Genomic DNA, 24,678 nt, shown 5'->3' with positions numbered 1-24,678 from the left:
GCAGTGCACCATGTTGGTCATTATCGCCAAGTGAAACCATTTTTTATCTAGAGGTGTACGATTAAACCGTGAAATATCCGTTTCCACGACAGCGTTGCAGCAGTGGGAGTTTGGAAACTGATATTTTCGTGCGTAATATCGAGCGACATCCGAGTTTTTCCTATACTTCCTTTGAGGAAGATCAAAATTAGCACAAACCTTTCTTCTTTCTCAGAACAAGGCCCTACGGTGGGCCCTACAGAGAAGGAAATGAGCCCTATGGATCTGCAGTGAATGCAATCTGGACAGCATGTGACGCACCTTTATTTTTCTTACAAGCGCCACCCAATGGACATTAAAACTTCCATGGACGTACTGCGCACGATCTGGACGCCCGCAGGATATGCGAGAGAATTTCAGTGCCCATTTGGAAGTAATTGCGTGCGAGCGAAACTTGTAAAACAAATCGCATTAAAGAATCACGCTCTGGCCCCGCCACGGTGGCTCAGTGGTTACGGCGCTCGGCTGCTGACCCGAAAGACGCGGGTTCGATCCCGGCCGCGGCGGCTGAATTTCCTTGGAGGAGAAATTCTAGAGTGTCCGTGTACTGTGCGATGTAAGTGCACGTTAAAGAACTCCAGGTGGTCGAAATTTCCGGAGCCCTCCACTACGGCGTCTCTCATAGCCTCAGTCGCTTTGGGACGTTAAACCCCAATAAACCAATAAACCAGAATCACGCTCTGCCACACATTCATAACTCCTACAGAAAGAACTACAGTTCCCAGGAAGAGGGTCATACATGCTCGTCGTAGTGTAGCAGGGGCCATAAGAAGTGTCGGCATTCTTACCATACGGAAGGCTGGTGTCAAAGCGATTTATGCGCCACTGACTAGTACTTCGCGACAGCTTAAGATTCCGGTTTTGGAGAAAATATAGCGTAGGCGTTGTTGTGAGTGAAAAATCTAGATTTCTCAAAAAGTTGGCTACGTCATACGTGGAGCGGCAAATTTGAAAAATGATTAAAGAATTGGAAAGCTGTTGCTTATAAAATTGTGCATATAAAATCAATAGAGAAAAAGCACCAAAACTTGAGATTGACTGCTATAAACAGGCCTTTTTTTACAGGAACCCACGATTTCCATAGAAACAGTAGAGACTCTACACCATGCCTTCGTAGTATCCAGGGGATAGTTCCAGCAATAGTGCCCTGTGCTCAAGCTTCACAAAATGGTGGACCAGAACAGAAAATGCGACCGTTGCTTCATGATACGATGCTTTGCACCCTATCGCGTCTTCTGTCGGCTCTTTGGATGCCTTTACATTCGAAATTTGAGCGCGAAATCTTCGGATAAAGCCAAGGTGACATGGAAGAGTCCCTACACCATATACTCTCTCTTGTGGCTACTCGCAATGACTTACGCCCATGGCAGCTACATCGTCAACAGGGCCTCCACCTTGGACCTCTCCGGCAACTTCACCGATTCACTGGTCACCATCCTCGTGGTCAGCTCAACCGCCAAGGTGGTGATGAACTTGTTTTGTTTACTTCCTGCGTCTCAGAAACTTCTTGCGTTCTTCCGCACGAGCGCAGCCTTCGAAACGTCCTCATCATTTCAGCCCCCTTCGGTGCGAGAAATGGGGAAGCGAAACTGGCTCCTTTATCTTATTCGAATCGCTTTTTTCGTCTTCAAGATTCTGATGCTATTTCTGAAAATTTTTTTCTACGTCAAGCTCTATCAAGCGCAGGCTGGTGCGAAGCCAAACTACGGCTTTTTGACCGCGATCGTCATATCTACGTTGTGCTTCGCGTTCTACGACGCGGTGATGTATCTCGTGACAATGTCGACTTTCGAGGTGCTCCTGTGGTACGTCCGAGCTGAAGAGGAAAGTTTTAAAAGAATCTTGAACGACGTCGCCTATGGAACAACGTCCACAGTTACACACTCGGCTTGTGAGCTCCCAGCCCCTCGTAAGGTGGAAGCAGTGCGGGTCAACCTGTGCAAGATAAGGGAAATGAAGAGTTCCATGAACTCCATATGGAGTCCGGCCATCTGCGTGTCTTCAGCGGGTATTCTATGGGTGGACGCCATGAGCTCGTACGGATTCATCACCGGAAGCGCCTATGGCAACAGCGCACTCCTGACATACCTCTACGCCGTCCACAGCTCGCTGAATTTCATAGAACTGGCCACGATCAGCCAGATGCTGCACGATGAAGTGAGTATTGGTTGAGCGGTGAGTAGCCGATTTTCGTGCGCAACTGGATGGTGATTGATCTTTGGTGAAGAATGTCTGCTATAAAAGCTCGCCGTGCGGTACATTTTCTTTTAGTGCTGTCCCGGGAAGGAATGTAATATCCCAAGCAGCACAACTAATATGCCCAATATTGGAAATGTATTGGCAAAAGCTAGTCCTACAGAGGAACAGAGTGAAGCCAACTGTTTCCAATACTGGGCCAATTTGCCTCTGCAGCTTGGGATAAATTATTGCCACTGAATGCAGTGCGTCCTACCCCTGCTCTTCTTTAGCAGAACAATTAAGACTATTTCATTCTTGGATAATAAATAAATGTTCAGACATTTATAAATTAATATTCCCGGTGATTAAACACCTACTTCTATTTATTTGTTTCAGCCGCTGAGTGTGCCGCGCGGCATAAAACGTGCTGTTAATGTGGAACGGTATGATACGTTACAAAAAACCATGAAGCCCGGTTGCGTGTGGAAAGTCGCGTAACCTTCGGGCGTAAATATTTTTCGTTAGCCACAAGTGCAAATTAGAGTCATTGTTTGAAGACAGGCCTGCCTCTTGAAGAACACGAGCGAGCACCAGTGAAGTTCCTGGGCATGTCCACAGTAGGTGGTGGACATAGGTGTCGGAAGCGGGTGCTTCGCAGTGAGGGCATTTTTTCGGTGCAGGAATCTTGTCACTTTGCCACTCCTACTTCTACTGCGATCAAAATAAACCATCACTGCGGCGGCAGCTTTGCAGCGGTATACCGTGGGATAAATCTGTCAAGACAAAAGCGCGAAGCGTATGTTCCGTTGCTGATATAAGTGTGTGTATTAATCCGGAATATTGCAAAAAGATACGAGGGGGTACCCAAAAGAACCCGGACTAAATTTTTTGGTCGGCAAAGCTTGTGTGGTACCGCGTTTTGCCACTAGGAGCGCATAGAACGAACATTCCAGAGTCAGTAAGCCGAGTGCCGTCGTTGAAGGAGGTCAGACTAGTATAGGCAGAGTTTTAGAGTGACGACTGTTTTGTGTGAATGTCGTTTTTGCAATGGCTGATTTTCGTGAACAGCGTGCGCCGGTGAAATTCTGATTTTTGCTGGTACTCCTTTGACTCAAATATCAACTGAACGCTGCTGCACGGCTGCCTCCGATGACCATCGAGTTAATAGTGTATCGGGCCAAGGGAGCAGCGTAGAACGATATCTAGATTTCGAGGGCCTTCGAGGAGCGCCTGGTCGCACTCTCGGACGCAAAGCACTTTCAGTAACTCGCTAGGGAGTAAAATCTAATCACTATCATGGCTGAAAAATGCTGAGCTTCAAAACAACAGATTCATTTCGCACAAACAATAGAATCCGGGCTAACTCCAGCATGTATGATACTGTTCTTGCCAGCGATGCCGTAACAACCACAGCAGCTTCCTCAGAAGTGCATGAATGCTGCTACACCTTGTCCAAGACAGCGAAGTTCATTTCAAGAGATGTTAGTATTACTGACACAAATAAACTTTTCTTTCTAACCTTCCCAGGTTAAACTTATTGATTGATTGCTAGCTTGCCTGGCGACGACGATGGCGCCACGACGCCACGGTGTGAGATGGTGGAATCTCTCGACAGCGATAAAGTTTGCTGTGTAGCAGTGGTCCAACTCCGTTCAATTCGACCGCGATTGAGAATCTCGAAAACTCTCCACTCAGTAAACTTTGGTAGTGACAGGGGTATCACTCTTCTCCTTTCGTGCTAGGCCTCCAGAATGGTCGTTGCCAATATTGCAGGACATTGGTCTAGTTCTCTTGTTTTGTCACAATGTTGCATATGACAGGAAGTTAACGGGGGTATTTAGCCTGAAAACAAAATTACATTAGGTATCCAATGTATCATCTGATGATTTCGATGTCTGTACGGTGTAGCCTTAGACCAATCGACTACTGTGCGACACGTTTGTGTGCGCGAAGGCTTTGACTGTTAGCACTTGAGCGAGAGATGTGGTAACCGCTTTGTGAGAATATCTCATTTGGAAAAAACTTCTGTAGTAGTTTCGGCAAACAAAATAGCTAATATTGAAAAGCTAAGTAGTCTAAATCAAAAAGAAATGGGAATGCACAAGGCGCTAATGAGAAAGCAAATGGGATAGTCGCTAAAGTTAATGGACTGAATTCCAAGAGAACGCAAGCGTGGCGGGGGGGGAGGGGGGGGGGGGGAGAGGTCAGATGGGAGTGTGAGATTACGAGGTCGACTGGTATAATATGGCCCCATCTGGCACAGGGCAGGTGTAACTGGGCTTATATTGGAGAGACGTCTATTTTGCGCTCCGCGCAGTTAAGCTGATAATTATGATTATATTGCCTATTTTCTGTTTGATATTGCTGAAAAAAGCCACTAAATGAAGGGTTTTTTCAAAACTCATGTTTTTGTCCCTAAAATAGCACTAAATTTTTGTCATTTTAATAGACTCCCATTGTTTAAAACCTGAATCGTTTCAAACCGAAAGTTAGGCGAGTAATTGAAACGCCTCTGAAAATGAGGTGTGCCGGATTTGAACTAGAACCCAAAATATTTTTGAGGAACCCAATGCGTTATCCGTGTTATAAGTTGTACCAAAGCGGGAAAGTGGCACAGGCCGTAATGTTTATCGGTACTTTCTGGCAGTTGCCCAAATTCTTTGTAACAGTTTTTTGAAACACTTGCATACATTTACACTGTCAAAATATTCAGCAAGTAGACAAATTGAGTCATAGGAATTTGGAAGACAAATTTCGTCCAAGCATGAACTTTTTATATCAGTTGTTTTGCGCTCTGTCTCATTTTGATAACACGGTATTGCCGCTAGAAAATGCGTGCTAGTTTGAATGATTAATTGTTCGCGTTGGACACTCACACATATATGTGCTCCTAGTTCCACACCGCAATAAAAATTGCCTTAAAAGTTCTGTTTCTTTTCGCATAAAGTTGAAATGCCCGCTAAAGAGGAGCGCGAAATCTGCAAAAAGAAATTGAAATTGAAACCGGCATATTTCTTTGTAGTACAACCACAAAGTTCCGCTGATGCGGTGTCTTTTGCGGCGAAAAAAGACACAGTTTCAGCTGTAGTGAAGGCAGAGGTGGAATATAATTTGTGGCAAACTTTTTCCAGGTTGAGAAGATACGGGAATCGGCTCGTTCGGCGCCAACGCTTGGAAGATCCGACGCTTATTGCAGACAGGTGAGTGTTATACTTGCGTTATGGGGTAACGTTTCATAAGAGCAATTTACTGCGGCTTTATATGGTGCTTTCATTGAAATTCTCACATCGGCGGCTTGGAAATGCTTATGACACGAAACACGTGATGAGGCTGTTGTTGCAACAACTGAGAAAAGCGAGCACCCGTAAATGGGCATTTGTAGCAACCAGCGTTTCCGGATTTTCGGCTTCCATGTTCAGCAACATCTCAACGTTCAGTCATAACCGAGCACAAACTGCAATATGAGAGCGCAGATCCACCGACCTGGAGTTATAACTTTGAAGTTAAGCACAAATATAACGTTTTGAACGTTAAGTCCTGGACTATCACCATTACTTAGAAATTTCGTTGAGTCAGCATGAGTCGCAGCCCTCCTTAGGAGCAACACCACGCTCTCCATAGATCTGAACCGGTCAAACACAGATACTGCGGAGTTATGCCTAACTGGCCCTACCTTACACTCCTAGAAAAAAGGTAGTGAAAACGTAGTAACGGCTGCTGTTACAGCCTTTTTTTAACCCTTATTACCTATATGTACTATGTTCCTACGACCTTGTTACTACCTCAAAAGAAAATTAAGTAGTAACAAGATAGTGACTTCTGCTGTTACTACGTTTTTTGGCAGCGACTACACTTCTACTACATCATTATAACCCTGGTAGTATCCATTACTACCTTCATTTGGAAATGGATGATTGTATACTAACATTCCTGGTGACATTGCTACTCAATGCCCCATGTTTTTATATGATGAAAAGGGTTTCCTAAATGGCAACAAAGCTAATAAAGTTACCAGTGTTGTTTTTTGTTTTCAATACAATATATAAGTAGCACCTATGTGTCCCATTCTTTAGTTTCGTTTCTTAATTGCACTTTTTCACCAACCCCAAGCTACAGTGCCTGACTTGTGCTCATTTCTCTTTCTGGCTTTACAGCAAGATGCATCTGTGTTCAATGTTTTCTCTTTCGGGATGTTTTTTCGGACATACGATCTAATTTTTTTTTTGAATAAGTAAAGAGAGCGGTCATTGTCAGCGACATGTGTGCGGTGTTCCGGCCCTTACCACAGCCTCTCAACAGGCTAGAGCAGTTTGCCTAAATAAAATAAATAAATGTTAATAAAATGCAACATGCGAACAAAATTACTCTTTATTCCCGGGCCTCAAAACAAACAGACTAGACATTTTCAACTAAACAACAGGTAGTAAATGTTACTATCTTGCAGTTACTACGTGCAGTCACTACCTAGGTAGTCATATAAGTGACGGTTGTTGCTACCCCAAAATGTGGTAACCTCAACTACCTTGTTCTTAGAGTGTATAACAAAGGCATTGCGCAGCAGCTTCAGAGAAGGGGATTATACTTAACTATTATGTCGAGTGGAACTATTCTTAGGTGTCCGGTCCTTGAGTGCCTAAATTTATAGAACAAAAACGCTCCTCAAGCAACAATTGGAACCTGTGTATTCTGTAAATAACAGAAGGGCGCACAGCCGTTGCTTACAAAAGGAAAAAGTTCCAAGAAATTCGTTTTGTTACTCGCCTCCCTTCTAACAACATTATCACTAACGACATTCGTTTTCTAACTTTGTATGCAGCTACAGTACTTGTACGACAGCATCAATCCGGCGCAAATGTGCATTTCCGGTGGGGGCTTTTTTCGTCTCGACAGCTCTCTCATTGTGTCGGTACGTATTACGTGTTATCACATATCAACTGATTTTTCCTACGTGCTCGTGTAAGCAGGCCAACCATATGTTCGAGTAACGGAAGGCAGCACGCACTCTTATATTGCGAGGTCGAATCATGAAAGCTTTTGAACGTATTTCGAAAATTTACAGCACAACTCAATAAATATCATACTCTCGTAGATCGTGATAAAGGCTGTTCTCGAATAGGATTTAGTACTTCAATGCGATTAGATTATATCGTTAGAAACACATGGTCAAGAGGTCATTTTAGTGCCAGTTTATAAATCTATTGCAGATGATTTTATCTAAACGGCGCAATGGCAGCCCCGGAGTATCATATTTTTCGTTACGCTGGGGGCAAAGTGCCGACGATTTTGCTTCAGCATTTTTTATAGAGCCTCTTTTTGAACTTGTAAAAACAACAGAATGTTTGAAAGATCTTTATTCTCTTGCTACTTGTACCACGCACAGGCCTCAGTTGTTGTCCTTTATCACCGTCAAATGCCCAGCAAAGCAAGCAACGTCTGAAATCTCCCAGTTCTCCATTATAAATCTTTTTTTTTTCATATTAATCGTGCGCCATGTAAGTAGTAACATTTCATCCACTGTTCATGCGAGCCCCGAAGTATGCCTCTTCTACGGTCGCATCAACATCTTTCAGGATAACAATTTTCGTAATATTTTTAACTTCTTGGCCGGATGCGCCTACGCCTTCTACTTGGCCGGATGCGTGTACGCCTTCGCCGCACGCTGCTGCGCTACTGTGTATGCTGGGAGGTCAGGACTCCTCAAGCTGTTTTTTCAGCTTTTTACCTGCCCTCCTCGCAACATTCCATTTCTGTTGCGGAATAAATTTCAATTTCAATTTCAATTTCAATTCAGACCATAATGAAAATTCATCATTGCCTCCTGGGTTTCAGTAACTGTCCTCCTCCTCCATCGTTATTTCAAACCCAGCTCCTGATTTCCGTGTCCTAATCTGCCCGGTCGTTTCTAGAGTCGCGGGCACGCGCCTTACCGAAGTAAACATTTTTCACGCAAAATGTCAGCTAGAGCGATATCATACGTGACCGTCAGTGCCGCCTTTCTGGTTCTGACTTTAGATTTTTGATGGCCCGCCCTACCTACCCTTCGCACAGTTTACAAAGTGAAATGTCGCCAAGCCATGGTTTGCGCGCTTCCGTCTGATGTGTTTTCTATGCACTGCTTAAACTAGTTGCAAAGAAGCGCTAGCCCAAAGGCTTGCGCAACGTATTCCTGATACTGTTATCTTCTCTCTTCGCAGATGACGGGGGTGCTGATAACATACACGGTCATCCTGGTGCAAACCAGCCACTAAGTAATCTGCAGCGAAACTCATGAACCCTCTGCGGCTATCGAAATTGCCGTGATGGGCACAGCTTTCATGTTAGCGAACTAATAAACAGCATATAGATGTTAGTGAAGAGAGTCTTGGTCGAGTTTGGTCGCATAAGCTCTGATGTTTCGATTTTTTAAAACTTCTCCAGTGCACGCTACCGAGCACAGAAGTCACGGTTGGGTTCATAAACGGGTTCAGGAGGAGGAGAAAACATTTATTGTGGCATTGTATTGAATTGGGAAAGGAAGTTGTGGATGGACGTTGACCTGGGTGGCAGTCCCTATTCCGGGACGCCATTGGCTGCCGCCGCTGCCCGTGCTCTCTGGACCAGGGCCCGCTGGGCCTCCAGGTGCGAGCTGGACAGGGCCGCCTCCCAGCCCTCCCTAGTTGGCTGATTTATAACTGCTACATTTGTATTTAACTGGCAGGCCCACACCCATGTGGTATAGGTCAGCATACTGCCCGCAGAATTTGCACCTGCCTGTGAATGAATGTCGGGTCCACGTGTTTTAGTACGGCGGGATTTAAGAAAGACCCGGTTTGGAGCCGTCTGAGGTGGCACTCCTCGGTTCTGTCGAGACGCTTGGCGAGTCCAGGGAGTACCCTCCTAAGAGGCGTAAATGGTTTGTGAAGAGATTAGGGGAATCGGTATGATTCCCGCGGCAGAACCGGGGAATTGAGTGGAACCCGGGGGAAGGAACGCTCGGGCAGCCGCGTGAGCATGAAGAAACGTAGAAAAGAAGACATCAGGCTTTAAAATAACTTAAAGCATGACCAATGTACGGGTGCCCGGTCACCAGGGAGTTGACGGAAACGGGTTCAGCAACGTACCAGATGAACGCATCGTACCCAAGAAACTAATGGGCAGTGCTACTTTTTTAAAAGTCGAATAAAGAAAAGTTAGCAATCTGCTTGCATAGAGGATAGTTTTCTAGAGGCTGTAGAACGAACGGCATAGAGAACGGGAGAGAAAGTAAAGACTCCAATCTGCAGCAAGAAAGAGGGGAAAGCTGCATGGTGCTTTGTATAGTGCACGATGCGCGGAAATCGGAGGTCGTGGGTTCGTGTCAAATTCAAGCGATATGCTTGCCTTTAATTCCCTTATTGTAAAATTATCCCGCATCTAAAATAAGCAGCCCATTTTCTATCTGGTTATCAAATGAATGAAGACAGTCACATTGGTCATGCTTTAATTTATTTTAAAGCCTGGTGTCCTCTTTTCTACGTTTCATTACCTTTCTAATGAACAAGACTGTCCTTACATACGCTCTCTTTAAGCTGCGCATGTTCACCCTGATAGAAGCACCACTGACAAAACATGTATAGGTACTTTCAGGGATAATCTCGTTCCTTCCTGGCAACCAAATTGAAGCCTCACAATAATCGCGTGCTTTTTATTCACAACTCCACAACATTGACATAACGGCGCGCCAGCTTCAGGATTAGTTCTTTTGGGACCCGTTAGGCATAGGCATAAAATATATGCAACTGTTACTGCCTTTGCCCTCTAGTTTGAATAACTTAACCTGTAATCTGTTTCACTGGTTATCTAAATCCTACTTGCTTTACGTCACCTCTAGACAAACATTATATCTTGTACGGTATCAGCATGATTGTAGCCTTTTCGCGATATAGTATTCCGTTCTGTCTCTTTAGTGGAAAGGAGCATAAGTCGCATAAGTGTGGCGTCACATTGGGAACAAGATAACACTTTACTGAAATGTGAGTTCTTACTCGTTTTGGAAGCTCATATGGCACTATTACAGCTTCAATTGAACAACTTCCTAACCATGCGAATGAAAACAGTTTGTTCCTTGCTGAAATGTCAATTGACAGCGCCAATGCATCTGGCGAAACCATGCTGAGGGAACAGTTTTCCTTGATGAGGCTCCACAGCAGTCTCTTGCTTCTTGGCATGTAAACTGTTACCCACTTTCATAAGCTGAGGTATGAAGACCCTCGCAGAGTCATTGCGAACAAAGCTGACAACTACGTACAAGCATTCCTTTCTATCTCGCACTGAACTAGGCACGAAACACATCAGGACGCCTTATAACCTGGTTTCCTAGACATCAAATACCATAGTATTCCGCTGTTCAGGAAAAGCTCATCTACAGCGTTGACGCGAATACTAATAAAAGAAGTTGCAAACCGTGATCAATATTTCAACACCGAAATGCCGTCAACGCAAGGGCTGAGGTAATCACAAAAAGGTACATTCGAAAATAGCGCTTTTCTACGAAAGCGGAAATAAACAAGAAAAAGTGAATCTTATTACATAGAAGAGAAACGGGAACGGCTTTCATGAGTAGTAGAATAAGTGACCAATTGAGCATGCAAATCTCATGGGCACATAAATTAGCCTAAAAAATAGCTGCGTTCTCAATAGCTAAGATGGTTTACTTTGTGTAATGAAGGGCAGTGCTCAGCAGCTCCTTCATAACTTTGTAACATCCGGTATAAGTAGGGCGAATATGTCAGAATTATTGCAGTGCCGCAATCATCATCTTTCATAACCCACTTTTTGGTTAGGGACGTTAAAAAACCCATTGCTGACCATACCAAAGCTTCGTGGGTGAATTCATTTTACCTCACTTATTGTAACAGATGCAGGTGTGAGTGAAACGAAACTAAAATAAAATGAGTGTAATGGGAGCTTACTAATGTTTTTTTTTTACATGAGTTCACACAAAAAGTTCACTCACGCATACACATGTGCTAATGTGTGAGAATGTGAGTGAGCCCCTCAGAGTTTGGGCCCCTGCTAAAACGCGTCCCTTGAGTCTCCCTGTATGTGAATGCGCCGCAGGTGCAGTGACTGTTATTTAGCCTTCCTAATTATGAGCCTTATAATTATGATCAACATTTCTGAGGGTGAGTTTTAGAATCAGATATTACAAAACGCCAACACACAAGCAAAAGAAGCAGAACTGTACACGGGAGTCTGAGTGCATTAATTATGACATGGCTTCGTTGCGAATTTATAAAAAAAAAAAAAAGAGTTGTGGTGTCGACTAAGCATTACCTTTAACCGCCGCAATCACTGTTCCACCTCTCCTCTGAAGCTTAAAACCATGTGCACACGTATACGATTAAATCTGACGCGTCATCTTTTATACTTCTTCCGCGCTAGCACTGAGTCCAGAATTGCAGACGTCATGGCATACGCGTCTTGTCAGTACTGCAGGCAGCCAGACTCATTCGTGACCGTCATCGTAACGCTCGCACTCACGTCGTACGTGAACGTCAGAGCAAGAAGTCTGCGATTGTGCCTCAAGGCCGATTCACACGACGGTCCGTTCGCCCGCGGCCCGCGCATCACGTGTTCATGCGTCAGCACATTGAGAGGCGCGCTGACCAGGCCGCGGGCCGACAGCGTCCCGACGGAGGCGTCAATGAGCTGATGTGAGTTGACTTGAGTATAGCAGGTTTGAGAGGGCCATTGCTTATGCTATAGGGTTGCCTGGCATTCGTAAGCCTAGCATCTAAGGGCACTGGGGCAGAAGGCAACATACCTGCCTTTATCAGCGTTTAGGCGAGCAAGACGATTCCCATTTGGGGGCGTGCGCCGAAGCTAAAAATAGCGCTACTAAGTACGTCATAACTCCAACACTGGGCATCTTCATATCATTCCATCTCCATATTTTATTTCTAGCCAGGCACACTGTTTTTAATAGGAAAGCACTACTCCAGACGTGCTAACCGCGAGCAAGAATCCTGTCTTGTGTGAAGCATTGGAGTAGCCCTGGTAATCTCGGGTTAGTTCGGAGCAGCGTCGCGCAAGCTGCAGCCAATGGGTGGTAGCTAGGGAAAGTTCAAAAAGAGTATCGCGCCACCTGTAGCTGATCAGAGGAGGCCGTCGGGCCGGCTGTCGCCGAGTGCAGAGTTAGTGTGAAGATGAGAGAAACGCGGTTGGATGCAAACGCAGATGCGAGAAAGAAGAGGCGAAGAATGAACTCCTGCTTTCGCTCGTCTACTAGGTTTAAACGGTGAAACTCTAGCTCCCGCTTTTTGTTGCGAATGTACTCACCCGGCCAGACGGGATGCAGTCACACTCAATAACTGTGGCGATTGCTCAAGCTTATATATTTAAAAATGGCCCACTTCTGGTCATGCTTTCATTGTCAACAAGGACTTTCATTGTCAACAAAGCTTCGTCGAAGATTTTTTTTACTTGTCTGCGTCTCGGCTTTTGTTTCGAATCTAAGTTTCATGCATTAAGGTTTCCTTCTTTCTTTATGGCACTAGAGTATATAAATGGAATAAATGGTTTGTGCCCGTGCACGTGAGGTTGCTTCTATTCTCGCAGAATCAGGCGAAAACCAAACAGCTGTAAGGACAGTGACGGCGTTTGCGCTTCTACGTGTTGCCCTCCGTCTGCGTTCCGCCGCTTCCTCCAATGTCGGTCCTTCTGCCCGTAAAGAAGCTTCGTACCATTATGAAACGGCTTCTTCCCTGACCGCATCTCACAACAAACTAAAATGTCTGAGCTCAATCAGCCTCTTTAATGAATGGGTTTCGAAGAGCATGGCATTGGACGTGTATTATAACCAGACTGAAACGTCACAGGGTCCGCCGCGGTGGCCTAGTGGCTGCTGACCCGAAAGACGTGAGTTCGATCCCGGCCGCGGCTGTCGAACTTCGATGGAGGAGAAATTCAAGAGACCCGTGTGCTGTGCGATGTCAGCGCACGTTAAAGAACCCCAGGTGGTCGAAATTTCCGGAGCCCTTCACTACGGCGTCCCGCCTGAGCCGCTTTGGGATGTTAAACCCACATAAACCAAACCAAACGTCACAGATGGTAAGAAGTGCATGCAGTGCTTGCACAGTGCAAATTTCATGCAGCGTTGTGCAATCATCTTTATTTTCTTCATAAAACTTCAGCTTTCCTAAAACATCTATCAATAAATGATAACGTCATCAGATACTTTTTCTTAGGGCAAATAATGTTGCAATGTTTGTAGTATACGTTCCGTTCTGTGCATGGTAAGACGAGTTTCGTATTAGACTGGAAACGATTCAATGTGATAAAACATCCAAGAAAGCAAACGTGCGCGCTTAGGTCGTAATGCTTGTCTCAAACAGCTCATATTGCAGAAGAAGCCGGTCGCCTTTCACGAACCCGTAACGCAGAAGATCTTTCAAGAGAAAAGATCGCTGAACCCACGTGCGTAGTCCAGGTTCGCTGTACAGAGCCCCCTCTTTTGAGACAATCTGGTTGGCCGGGAACAAAGAAGTGTCACCCGCCCACTCCTCTAGCGTGTCTGGGTGTATGGCGCTAAACTTGACAGAGAACCACGGTGGAAATCCGAGTGAATCGTAGAGTTTACCCTTGTGCAACACAATCAAAGCATGCACCGATACTGTGTCCGCGTATTTGAGGAGCCGGACACCAGGTGCCATAAGGTAACCTTGCAGGTAAACGCGGTCACTCGTGTAATCCCTTGACCCTGCTATGAATGTGCGGTCCTGCAGACGGCGGATTCCCTCCACGGCGAATCGGTGAAATGCCCTTTGAAGCGACATTTGTGCATTCATAATATCGATGCGGTCCAGTGGAGCTCGCGTCATTTCTCTCAAATCGTGGTGCTTCGTCATGATTCTGTTCGCGCTCACCACGAGTTCGTTTCGAATTTCACGCGCAACTGATTCCAGTTCGTGTACAAGCGCACACTCTAATCGGTTTATTCTGGCAAAAATTTTCCGCACCACCCAACTCTGTGCGACTGAAGACTCCTTCACTTTCATTTCATCGGCGCTGGTGAAGACAGCTGGACTTTCTACGGAACTGCCGTGCCTGGGAGTTGACGTTTCGGCGACTTCTCCATTTCCCTCCCTCAATGCTTCTATGCCGCTACGCACTTGACTGAGTGTCTGAGTGTAGGTGGTGTGGTCGGTGAGAATCCGCTGGAGCCCATCTTTCATATCAGCCGCGCGAAGGTCGAGCGATTCTACTAACGCTGTTAACGCGACCACCTCGGTCCCGCTGTCCGATCTTCGCTGGTTCGAAGACGATGCAGAAAGAACGTAGGCTCTGCACTGGTTGGTTAGGTGTGCGTGGAAGTGCGCGCAGAGAATAGACGCCGAGCATCTGGGGCATGACGTCGAATGGTGGCGACACTCGTTGTGGAAATGGACGAACAGATCAGAGGCAGCCATCACAGCGTCGCAGCCAGCATGTGCGTTCCAGCATCTCACCTGCGAAAAAAACAAAAAGCACACTCCATCGCAAAAAGGAAAGTGAACTTAACACAGGACACATAATACGGTTTGATTTGGTTTATTGGGGATTAACGTCCAAAGTGACTGAGGCTATGAGAGACGCCGTAGTGAAGGGCTCCGGAAATTTCGACCACCTGGGGTTCTTTAACGTGCACTGACAACGCACAGTGCACGGGCACACACAATATAGGGCATCTACGTTTTATGGTTCTCGTTTTTTGCCTTCCACTTTAAACCTGACCAACGTGCCACTTGTTGAAATATATAACGAGTGTTTCGCCTAAGTTGTAGCGCAATTTTTAAAAATGCGTTTTTTGAGTTGGAAGAGCCCTTTTCTCGGCATAGAATTTTCAGTGCTTTAGTGCATCAGAATACAGCTAATACGAGCTAGCTTGTAGGCTGGTTAACTATTATTGAAGAGGTAGCTTTCTAACTTAGGTGTTTGTTTCCTTATTTTTTAAGATGTATGTAGTCCACCTTACGTAATATCAAGATCAGTTTTTAGAATTTCAGTTTTTAGAAATGGTCAAATTTTGACCATTTCTATACTGGTTACGTGCACTACAGAGGTTGCTTTGACTGCAAGCTTCTCGAAAGAGCATGTACTGAAGCGTTCATGAATAATTTAATTATGAGCATGTAAATTACAGATGTTCTAATTAAGCGAGTAACGAAGTTTTCCGGAACGCACGCAACGTTACAGACGCCAAGCCACGTCTAGTTGCCCGATACACCACAGCTTTCGCTCTGACCAGGTTCAACAGCAACTAAACCACAGCTAATTTTTCTTGCATCGCTTGGATTTTCTGTATCATCTGCGAGTATACATACCCACCTTCGCACACGCCACCGACTTTTGTCATAATGAGACTATTAATGCTTTAGCATTAAAACTACCACAATGCGCCGATGCGATCCGAACCCACTACCTATGAATTTCGCGTCCAGTGCTCTACCAACTCAGCTACGTCGACGGCTGTCCGATCTGCTTCCAGGGTTATCTATGCTTAACCTAAGCTTTAGAGTGTTCACCAGCGCCCCCCTGACTCAGCGACGGACGTATTACCGCATGACGTCCACCGCTTGACGGTATGACGTCCACCGCTTGCCGCGTCGCTGCGCTCGCTTTCGCTACGTACATCCTGGCATAGCCGAGCTAAGCTACTGCAAATTTTTTTTTCATCATGTTGACACAGTTTTCAATGTGCCGCCAAGTGTCCAGGGCCTGATTAGGCCCTGGACACTTGGCCCCACTTTTTAGCTGATACGGGCGATATCTATAAACGCGGACCAGAAGGAGGGAGAGGTACTGGAAGCCTTTCTTATACACGTGGAAGGGCAATTGTGCGTGAGCGAATCGAATGTTTATCTATCTGCCAAGGAATTGAAGTTCTGGTATCGGCAGGCGCCGTCGCGCATGCAGTGTGATTGCTGATTTTTTTGGCACCTGAGCGTCGCCTATAAATGCGTAATATTTCCGTGAATAAAGCCAATCGACGCATAGCGCTTGTGTTGTCTCTCTCCTGTCGTCCCTGTTTTTAGCGCTACTACCATGACCTCTCCTCGTTTGGTCTGAAGGCTCCATTTCAACAGACAGACTACCGGTGGCGTGAATTGATTTTGTAAAAAAAAATAGCGCGAACAGACAAAGGACTATAAGCAAGAACCGACACCACAAGGGCACTGTTCCCGCTGTAAAATCGCTTATCGATTGCCTACACCCGACACGGAAAAGGATAAAGGGAATCAAGTGATGTTGGTTACGCCACAGGCACATAGTCACATAGGAATGAGCGGCGAAGTTCAAGTTTAAAACCTCAGCTGCACCTTTCGGCGCACCTCTCTGTACCTCTCGTTGCATGAAAGTACGTCCGAGTGTCTTCCAAATGTTCGTTCATTACTTCCCACAAGACAACCAGTTCAATATGAGACCATCGACCTCCTAGCGCTAAGCAATTACCGAACGCCGTGGGCTCGGCACACTACCCTAAGGTTAAATTGAAGGAATTGAAGGAATTGCACTCCCGAATGGGTAACAGGAGCCACCGAGCCTGGACGCTTCGAGACTTTGGTCCAAGACACCCGTTCATCTCTATATGCATTCCTGAAAACTTAACTGTTTACGCACCCATTCATTATGCAGTATAGGTTTGTTAGTTGATGGGGAAATTTAACGTTCCAAAGTGACTCAGGCTACGAGGGGCGCCGTAGTGAAGGGCTCCGGAAATTTCGACCACCTGGGGTTCTTTAAAGTGCACTGACGGGCGTCTAGAATGTCGCCTTAATCGTAAGTCGAGCGCCGCAGCCGGGATCGAACCCGAATCTTTCGGGTCAGCAGCCGAGCGCCATAACCACTGAGCCACCACGGCGGCTTCGAATGTACCAAAAGAGAAAGCCAGTATTCTATTCAGCTCATTTCATTAGGCCAAATCCATACCTGACATATTAAACTTCTCAGAGCTTCTCAGAATTCGACCGGCGTGACCGGGATCGAACCCGCATCTTTCGGGTCAGCAGCCAAGTGCCTTAACCACTGAGCCACAGTATATATAGGGTTGTTCAAGGCCCTTTCTGCAACAGTTGAAAACAAATCAAAGACAACACGCCGTAGGCGCTGCTTTGAAAGACGGTCAGAGTCCTGTAACTTGCGGTGCTCGCGGAAGACACCTCGTACGAATGCAGAGACATTCAAAGTTACGTCGGCGCTTACCGTACGTGACAGCAGCTCCTCGTCGTCGGTGTCTTGAAAGTCTACGTCATCGTCCTCGCACTGGTGGTCATCCAAGGGGCAAACGCGTCCACCTTGGCCATCGGCGGACTGCTCGTAACAGGACTCGCACAGCGTGTGCTCGCATGGAAATTGAGCATTCGTAATGCGTACAAGTCCGCAGGCACTGCATATCTTGCTCGAAGGAAGGGGCTCCACGAAATGCAGAGGCTGCCAGTCCAGCACCGTTGAAAAGCCGGCAAGCGTGTACAACGTTCCCGTAGGAGCCATCGATCACCGCCCTACGCTCGGTGCGACTCGGCAGTGTACGAAATGCGTGTCTCGGATGTCAGTGCGAACCACGTAATTTGTTAGCATTGCGATAGCATTATATGGCTCAGCAAGAAGCTTCCGCAGATTTGTCCGCACGATTATGTCGTTCTCTGAAGATAAATGTGTGGAAGTGTGATTGTGACAGATAGTGTGCGATAAAATGCTACCGTGGGTAAAATTTGGTTGATGAGGTGTAATGAATTATTTAATTAAACTCGAAAAAATATACTCAGACGTCAAAATAGCCATAGATGTCGATATACAGCGCATGGACGTCAGAACAGTCACGGACGTCGATATAGTATGTGGACGTTTTGCTTTCTCACTGCTTCAGTGCGGGTAGCCACAGTTATCTCAGTTTTTTTCCTTCCCTCTTCTGACCGCCGTGATGATCACGATAACTTTGTAATCGGTTCAAAGCGACCAGATGTTGGCATGGTTTTTATCTTTCTTGGAACAGTATGCAAACAGTAACACAATAACCACCAAACTTTTTGGTTTTCGCCTGCCTATCTTGGGTTGATTGCTTCCGGACACGCGTTGCTTCCTCAGTAATGGTCCGCGAGGCTATCAGCGAATGATAAGGTTGTTCACTAATCTAAAGTTGCCTCTCGCTGGCCATGGAATTACATGTGGTATCAGCTTCCTGTTCGTTGGACTTTATCTGACCTCGAGTGTCCCGTGCAGAGCATTTTCTGTTGCCATCAGCTGTGGTAGGCGAGCGTGGCGCGGCTCCGCAGCGACTTGCGAGCTAATTGACTGAGCGCATTCCGCAGCAGTGTGCCAGTGAAACCATCATGCTTATAAGAGAGAATAGCGTTCCAGCTTGTGTGCGCAAATTCGTCGTATTAAAGCCTTTAAGCGCTCATACTCGCGGCCACGGCTCTGCCCGTCCATCCGTTACATTTGAATTGAAAGTCGTAACTAGTAATTACTAGTCACAAGTCATGACTAGTTAGTCATTAACCAGTCATGACAAGTTATTCATTAGCCAGTCATGACTACTTAGTCCTTAACCAGTCATGACTAGCCAGTCATTAAACAATATGGCTAGTTATAGTCATCAATTGCTTAGTCATGACTAACTAATAATTAACCAGTTGTCAACTAATTAGTCATTACTAGTTAATAATTAACCAATCATGACTATTTAATCACGACTACTTAGTCATGGGTCATAACTAATTAATCACGACTAGCCAATCCAAGTCGCCCCATAGCCGCCTCGTGAGTGCCTACGGCCGTTCGGCCAAAGTTTCGTGGAAAGGCTTTCGCCTCGCGCACTTCAGATCGCCAAAGTGCCCCCTGAATTTTTTTCCCAAGATGCATTATGTTGAAGGAATAAAAGAGCAACAAGTGGCGTCGAATATTTACAAGGGGTTTTGTTGACGCGGCATTGTAAGTTTTTTATGCGTAGCATATTGCAATCACTCAGTTCCGCTCAGTTCAGCCCTTGGGCGCGGCCGGGAAGCCACCAAACCACGTGACGTGACGTCACGACAGCCGGAGGAAAAACCGTAGGTAAAGATGATGGCGATTAATGGTGAGAATTGCAAACACAGTAAACAAGAAAAAAAAAGGAAAAAAAAAAGAACGGCTGAGAATGGTGGTGGTTGCCACCGCCCCGTTTCAAAGGGGGCGCTCCTATCCATCCATCCATCCATCCATCCATCCATCCATATGTCACGGAGGAAAAGCTGCTGAGAAAATCGAGTGCCGCCAAGCAATACCTCGCGCAAAAAGACCGCGCAATATGCAACACATTCTTGGCTTAACCAAGCTAAGCCTGGGCATCTTTTTTTTTTTTGTTAGAATTTGGAAGAGCTTCCACCTCTGACTGCATCGAATTATTCATTTCACGCGCGAAAGTTACCGTGCTTATAGTATGCGGAAGTTCATCGTACGGATTCTAGCACGCTTGGAAGGCTATTGGCTGCATGCACAGCTCCCCGGGGCGAGGAGAAGTCCAGGATTCTTAGAGGAGTAAGAGGAGGAGGAAAGAACTTTTATTGTCCAACAAATTCATCCCCCCCCCCTTGGCATTAGGCCGGGGAGGCAGGAGGCACCACTTCAGATGCTGACCAGGAGGTCTTGAACGGGTGGATGGATTTCACAGCAACCACAACCACTTTGAACCGCGGCGATGGTTTTCCCGCGTTAGTGCAGCATGAAACATGACAGGATTTCTAACCATAATAACTACGTCGTTACAAAAGATAAATCCTCGTATGACATCCAACTTTTCCTAACTAATCAGTGCGTCCAGAAAAGCGGCGTACTCAGTTTTATCTCATCATAGGCTATTCGTGGTGCAGTTCAGAGTACTTTCCGATCTTTTGTATTTTCCGATCTTTATTCCTTCTTTTTTCCATCTTAACCTGATCATATGCTCGCGCAAGCTTCTCTCCCTCTGCTCCGCCGCCGCAGTGGCTCAGTGTCTATGGTGCTCGGCTGCTGGCCCGAAAGACGCGGGTTCGATCCCGGCCGCGGCGGTTGAATTTCTTTGGAGGAGAAATTCGAGGCCCGTGTACTGTGCGATGTCAGTGCACGTTAAAGAACCCCAGGTGGTCGAAATTTCAGGAGCCCTCCACTACGGCGTCTCTCATAGCCTTAGTCGCTTTGGGACGTTAAACCCCATAAACCAAACCAACCATCTTCCTCTGCTCTAAGCTATGTTTTTTTTTTTTGTGTGTGTGTGTGTGTGGGGGGGGGGGGGTTTCTGGAACGCTTCGTGTAATCTTTGCACCATGCACTTACGCCACCAGTAATCTAGCCTTCCCTTGCCCCTCTTTTTTGCTGCTTACGTGTAATAACAAATCCGGAGCTTCAGGACGGCTCAGCGCGCCTTTAAGATCTGTATACATTTGCAGTGCATGAAAACATGTTTATTCTTCTCTGTGCCGCTACCGCAGGCTACAAAAAATATTGCCTCACTGCTCGCTCTCACTTCTGGTCGTAAACCTTTATTATGTTTTTTTTTTATGTTCCTTGTTCAAGGTCACTGGCTCGCGCCTTATCATTTTGTATGCCGTGGCTATGGCGTAAGGTGTATAGGAAGGGATGCACTGACCCGCGCCGTTGGTAGATAAAGTCCCTTTAGTTCCTCTAAGTGCCACGAGATGACGCTTCGCTAAGTGGACCATTCTGGACCCTTATTTAGCATGTTGCACGGTTAAGAAACTGCACCTTGTTTAACAAAGCAGTAACCATCGTCTGGCTTTTTCACTTTTTTTTGTTCACTCGATGATTGGCTTGTTCATTCATCGCCGCCCCTGGCACTCGTCACTACTCACTCTGTTTAGTTCCCGCGTTTCAGCAAGCAAAAAAAAGCAGTTGCACTACGTGGATGACGTGGTTTCGTTGAAGGGTGACCGGCTGGCCAGAAGCCAAGGAAAATACTCCATGTCACAGCATCACAGCTGTTCGTTTGTTTTCCTTTCTGCCGGTGAAGTTGAACAGCTTGGCCGAGAGATGACGCTGAGGTCACAGGTCCAGTTTGGAGATGCCAAAGGGGCGCTTTATCTGGCCGCTGGTGTGCACCGTGTGTCATGCGTTCTGTCCCCACGTATGTATCTTATACCATGATCACAGCAGATGCGACGACATTTTCCTCGAATTACTGTTACCCCGCGCAACTTTTGCTGCTGTATTCACTGTAGATGATGTAGACGCCTTTTCTCAAAGCTTCGTTGGCGCCTTTCAGTTCAGCACGGCCGAAAGTGATGGCCCCTCTGTCCTTCCACGATTGCCGAGCACATTTGCTGCGTTCGCCATCGACTAGTTGTTTCTGTTTGTGGACACAGGTTCTCCAAATAAATAACTTCCTTCGAAAGCTCCCTGCTGTCCTCCTACCTATCGGAGTGCGTTCATCGCCGCGTAACAATCGCTTGTTTTGAGACCCTCTGATCTGGACCGAAGTAGGAAAGAACTGCCCCTTGAATTACACCACAGCTTTAAATTTTCTTCCTTATTCGCTCTTTCCGTTTATTTAATATTGTCGAGTTTAACGTCCCCAAGAGACAGATGCGTGGACATCTTTAAGACCACCAGTGGTTCTTTAACGTGCGCTTGCAATGCACAGCACAAGGACGTTTTTGTATTTCGAATCCGTCGAAATACGCCTGGCAAGGTTGGGATCGAACCCGTGACCTCTGCACAAGCAGCCGAACGCCAAAGCCACTGAGCCACCACCGCGGGCGCTTCCTATAGTTCTGTGTTCATGCAGTAATTCTTTTGATGACATTTTTAGCCTCCGTTTGGCAGTCTAGCTATCGCGGACAGCCTTTTTGATGTTCATGATGGTAACCTATTTCACCACTTGTTTACCATGCAGTATATCGCAAGCCTTCTTGAACTTTTTTCTCATCCGCGTGTCCATATTTTTACTGTACAAGTACCTGAAGACTTTGCCTGTGTTTTCCTTATTTAAAAGGACGACCAACTCATAACCCCCAGAAATGGCACTCCGTATTTTGTCTCTCCATGAGCCCTTAAAGCAAAAATGCCAAACGTTCTTTTGTTAATGCGTTAAAGACAATCAGAGGAAGAATTTTGTTTGAGTCTGTCTGTTTCTTCTCTGAACAGGAAGAACACATGTGACTGTTGGAACGCATCTTGGTTGCCAACTGGCGCTTAAAGTGCGACAATGGCGATTTGAAGCGACATGTTCCTACGTTGTCTTCTTTCTTTTCCTTCGTTGGCTTACAGTTTTGGGGGAAAATGTTCGTCCCTAATGCGTGTCCTATTAAACATTCACTTTTCTTCATGAGTATAGCGATAGTGCAAGCACGAGGCGAACAGTGTGTAGAGGTATGTGACTTTTAATGCACCGAAGCGACACATTTGTTGTCAGGGGCGCCGCAGAAGACTGCACCGGATCAATTTAGACCACATGAGGTACTTTAACGTTTTTCGTTTTCCCACATTCCTCTGCTTATATTTAAGAGCCGCTTGAGATAAACTTCGATGAGTTTTTTCCCGGTTTGGATCTGCACAAAACCCTTGCCGATCCCCCACCGTGGGTAAGTGCCATCGCTTCAAGGGCAACAATAACAACGTGCGCTGGAAAATCCCTACCCTTGATTGTTTTCACATTTTTCCTGATTCGGAGTGCGTCCGCCGCGACCAGAATTACTTCCTGTGACCTTCGGATCAGTAGCCGAACGCCAAAGCCACTGAGCTAACGCGGCGGTCCAAGCGAATAAAATTTGAGCACTGCGTGTTGTACGAGTATGAAAAGAAAAAAAAAAGGAGCAGCGTGACAGGAGTTGAAGAGGACGAGGACGGCACGCGTGGCTAGCATTCGGAGCTTTCGAGGACACAGGGTTCCTCGCTTTTCAAAATTGCCGTCCAACCGATCACGTCTAAAATTCCCAACGATGCAAGCAAATCTGCGGGACCTCAACTCCTGGGACCCACTCAAGTGTGAGACGGAGCAGCCATCGCGGCAGTGCTTGTTGCGAATCCAGAGAGATATCGCCGAGTTCCATGCCAATCCACCAGAGGGGATCTTCATCTCACCCGAGAACAGCGACATAACCAGTATGAATGTGCTCATCGTGGGCGCTGCCGGAACGCCGTACGAGGGCGGATTCTTCCATTTCCTGCTGCGTTTCCCCCCGGACTATCCGCTCAGCCCGCCTCGCATGCGTCACATGACCACCGATGCCGGCCGCGTTCGCTTCAGCGCCAGCCTCTACAACAACGGCAAGGTCTGCGTAAGCGCCCTCGGAACAGCAGATGGATCGGGTTGGAGCCCCGCTCAGAGCCTGTCCAGTGTGTTGGCATCCGTCCAGGCGCTCATGGGCAGACACCCCTACCTCAACGGTCACTACGGACGAGAAAAATCGGATGACTCCGACAGGTACGACCTGTTCGTCCGCCACGAGACGTTGAGAGTGGCCGTGTGTAACCAGGTGGAAGCCGCCCTGAAGGACGACCCTCAGTGCCCGCCGGCCTTCAGGAAGTTGATCCTGCACTCTTTCCTCCAGTCGTATGGGAAGTACGAAGACGCCATTAAGGCCCAGCTACACATGACGGGTGCAGAAATGAAGGACGCTTACAGCCCTTCGCTAGTTGCTACGTTCCAGTTCGAAACGCTGCTCACACGACTGCGGTATCTCAAACACGAGGTCGCGAATAAGATGCAACAGAACGCCTCAGAAGCTGCTGCGCCAGTCGCTGCGGTGGTAGCAACACAAGCTGCGGCACAAGCTCCAGCACAAGCTCTTGCACAAGCTCCGACCCTAACTACAGCACAAGTTCCTGCACAAGCTTCAGCACAAGCTCCAGGACAAGCCGTAGCACAAACTGTCGCACAAGCGGTAGCACAAGCTGTATTACAAGCTGCAACAAAAGCTGCGACACCAGCTGAAGCGCAAGCCGCAGCACAAGGTCAAGCTCAATCCCAAGCCCAGGCTCAAACACAAGCTGCTTTACAGGCTGCTGTACAAGCCGCTGTGCAAGCTGCTGTACAAGCTTCGGCACAAGCTGCTCTGAAAGCTGCAGCCCAAGCTTCAGTGCAAGCTGCAGCGCATTCTCAAGGACAAGCTGCAGCACAGGCCGCGGCGCAAGCTGCTGTTCAAGCCGCTGCGAAAATTGCAGTACAGTTCGCGCAACAATTTGCAGTACACGCTATTGCTGAAGCTGCAGCACAAGCAAGGGCACAAGGTACAGCACCGGCTGAAGCGAAAACTGGAGCGCAAGTTGGGAGAGTGGATTCCGAACAAGATGCAGCACGAATTGCAACACACGTTGCAGCGCAACTTACAGCACAAGTTGAAGCTCTACTTGCAGCACACGATGCAGCACAAGGTGGCGCACAACGAGAATCTGCACCAAGTGGAGCGCAAAATTCTAAAGTCGGGACGCCGCTGGCCGTTAACAAATAGTCCCAGGAGGGCTGGCCTGTCGAGAACTTACGCTTTATGA

At 46.8% G+C, this 24,678-nt stretch overlaps 1 protein-coding gene and 1 pseudogene across 1 annotated transcript; both read left to right on the top strand.

Annotated features, from left to right (window-relative positions):
* Positions 1-1,389: 1,389 nt before the first annotated feature.
* LOC149329199 (uncharacterized) lies at positions 1,390-8,559 on the top strand. The gene is made up of 5 exons (XM_089559196.1): positions 1,390-1,500; positions 1,954-2,196; positions 5,349-5,417; positions 7,034-7,123; positions 8,412-8,559. The coding sequence occupies exons 1-5, from the start codon at positions 1,390-1,392 to the stop codon at positions 8,463-8,465; spliced, it is 567 nt and encodes a 188-aa protein (XP_089415322.1). The 3' UTR covers positions 8,466-8,559.
* A 14,567-nt stretch (positions 8,560-23,126) lies between these two features.
* Positions 23,127-24,678, top strand: LOC149329198 (ubiquitin-conjugating enzyme E2 Z pseudogene; annotated as a pseudogene).

The sequence above is a fragment of the Amblyomma mixtum genome, chromosome 9, assembly GCF_055824585.1.
Source record: "Amblyomma mixtum isolate Tamu chromosome 9, ASM5582458v1, whole genome shotgun sequence".
In the NCBI taxonomy this organism is placed as follows: domain Eukaryota; kingdom Metazoa; phylum Arthropoda; class Arachnida; order Ixodida; family Ixodidae; genus Amblyomma; species Amblyomma mixtum.
The sequence above is the reverse complement of the archived record's forward strand: the minus strand, read 5'-3'. Positions and strand labels throughout refer to the sequence as shown.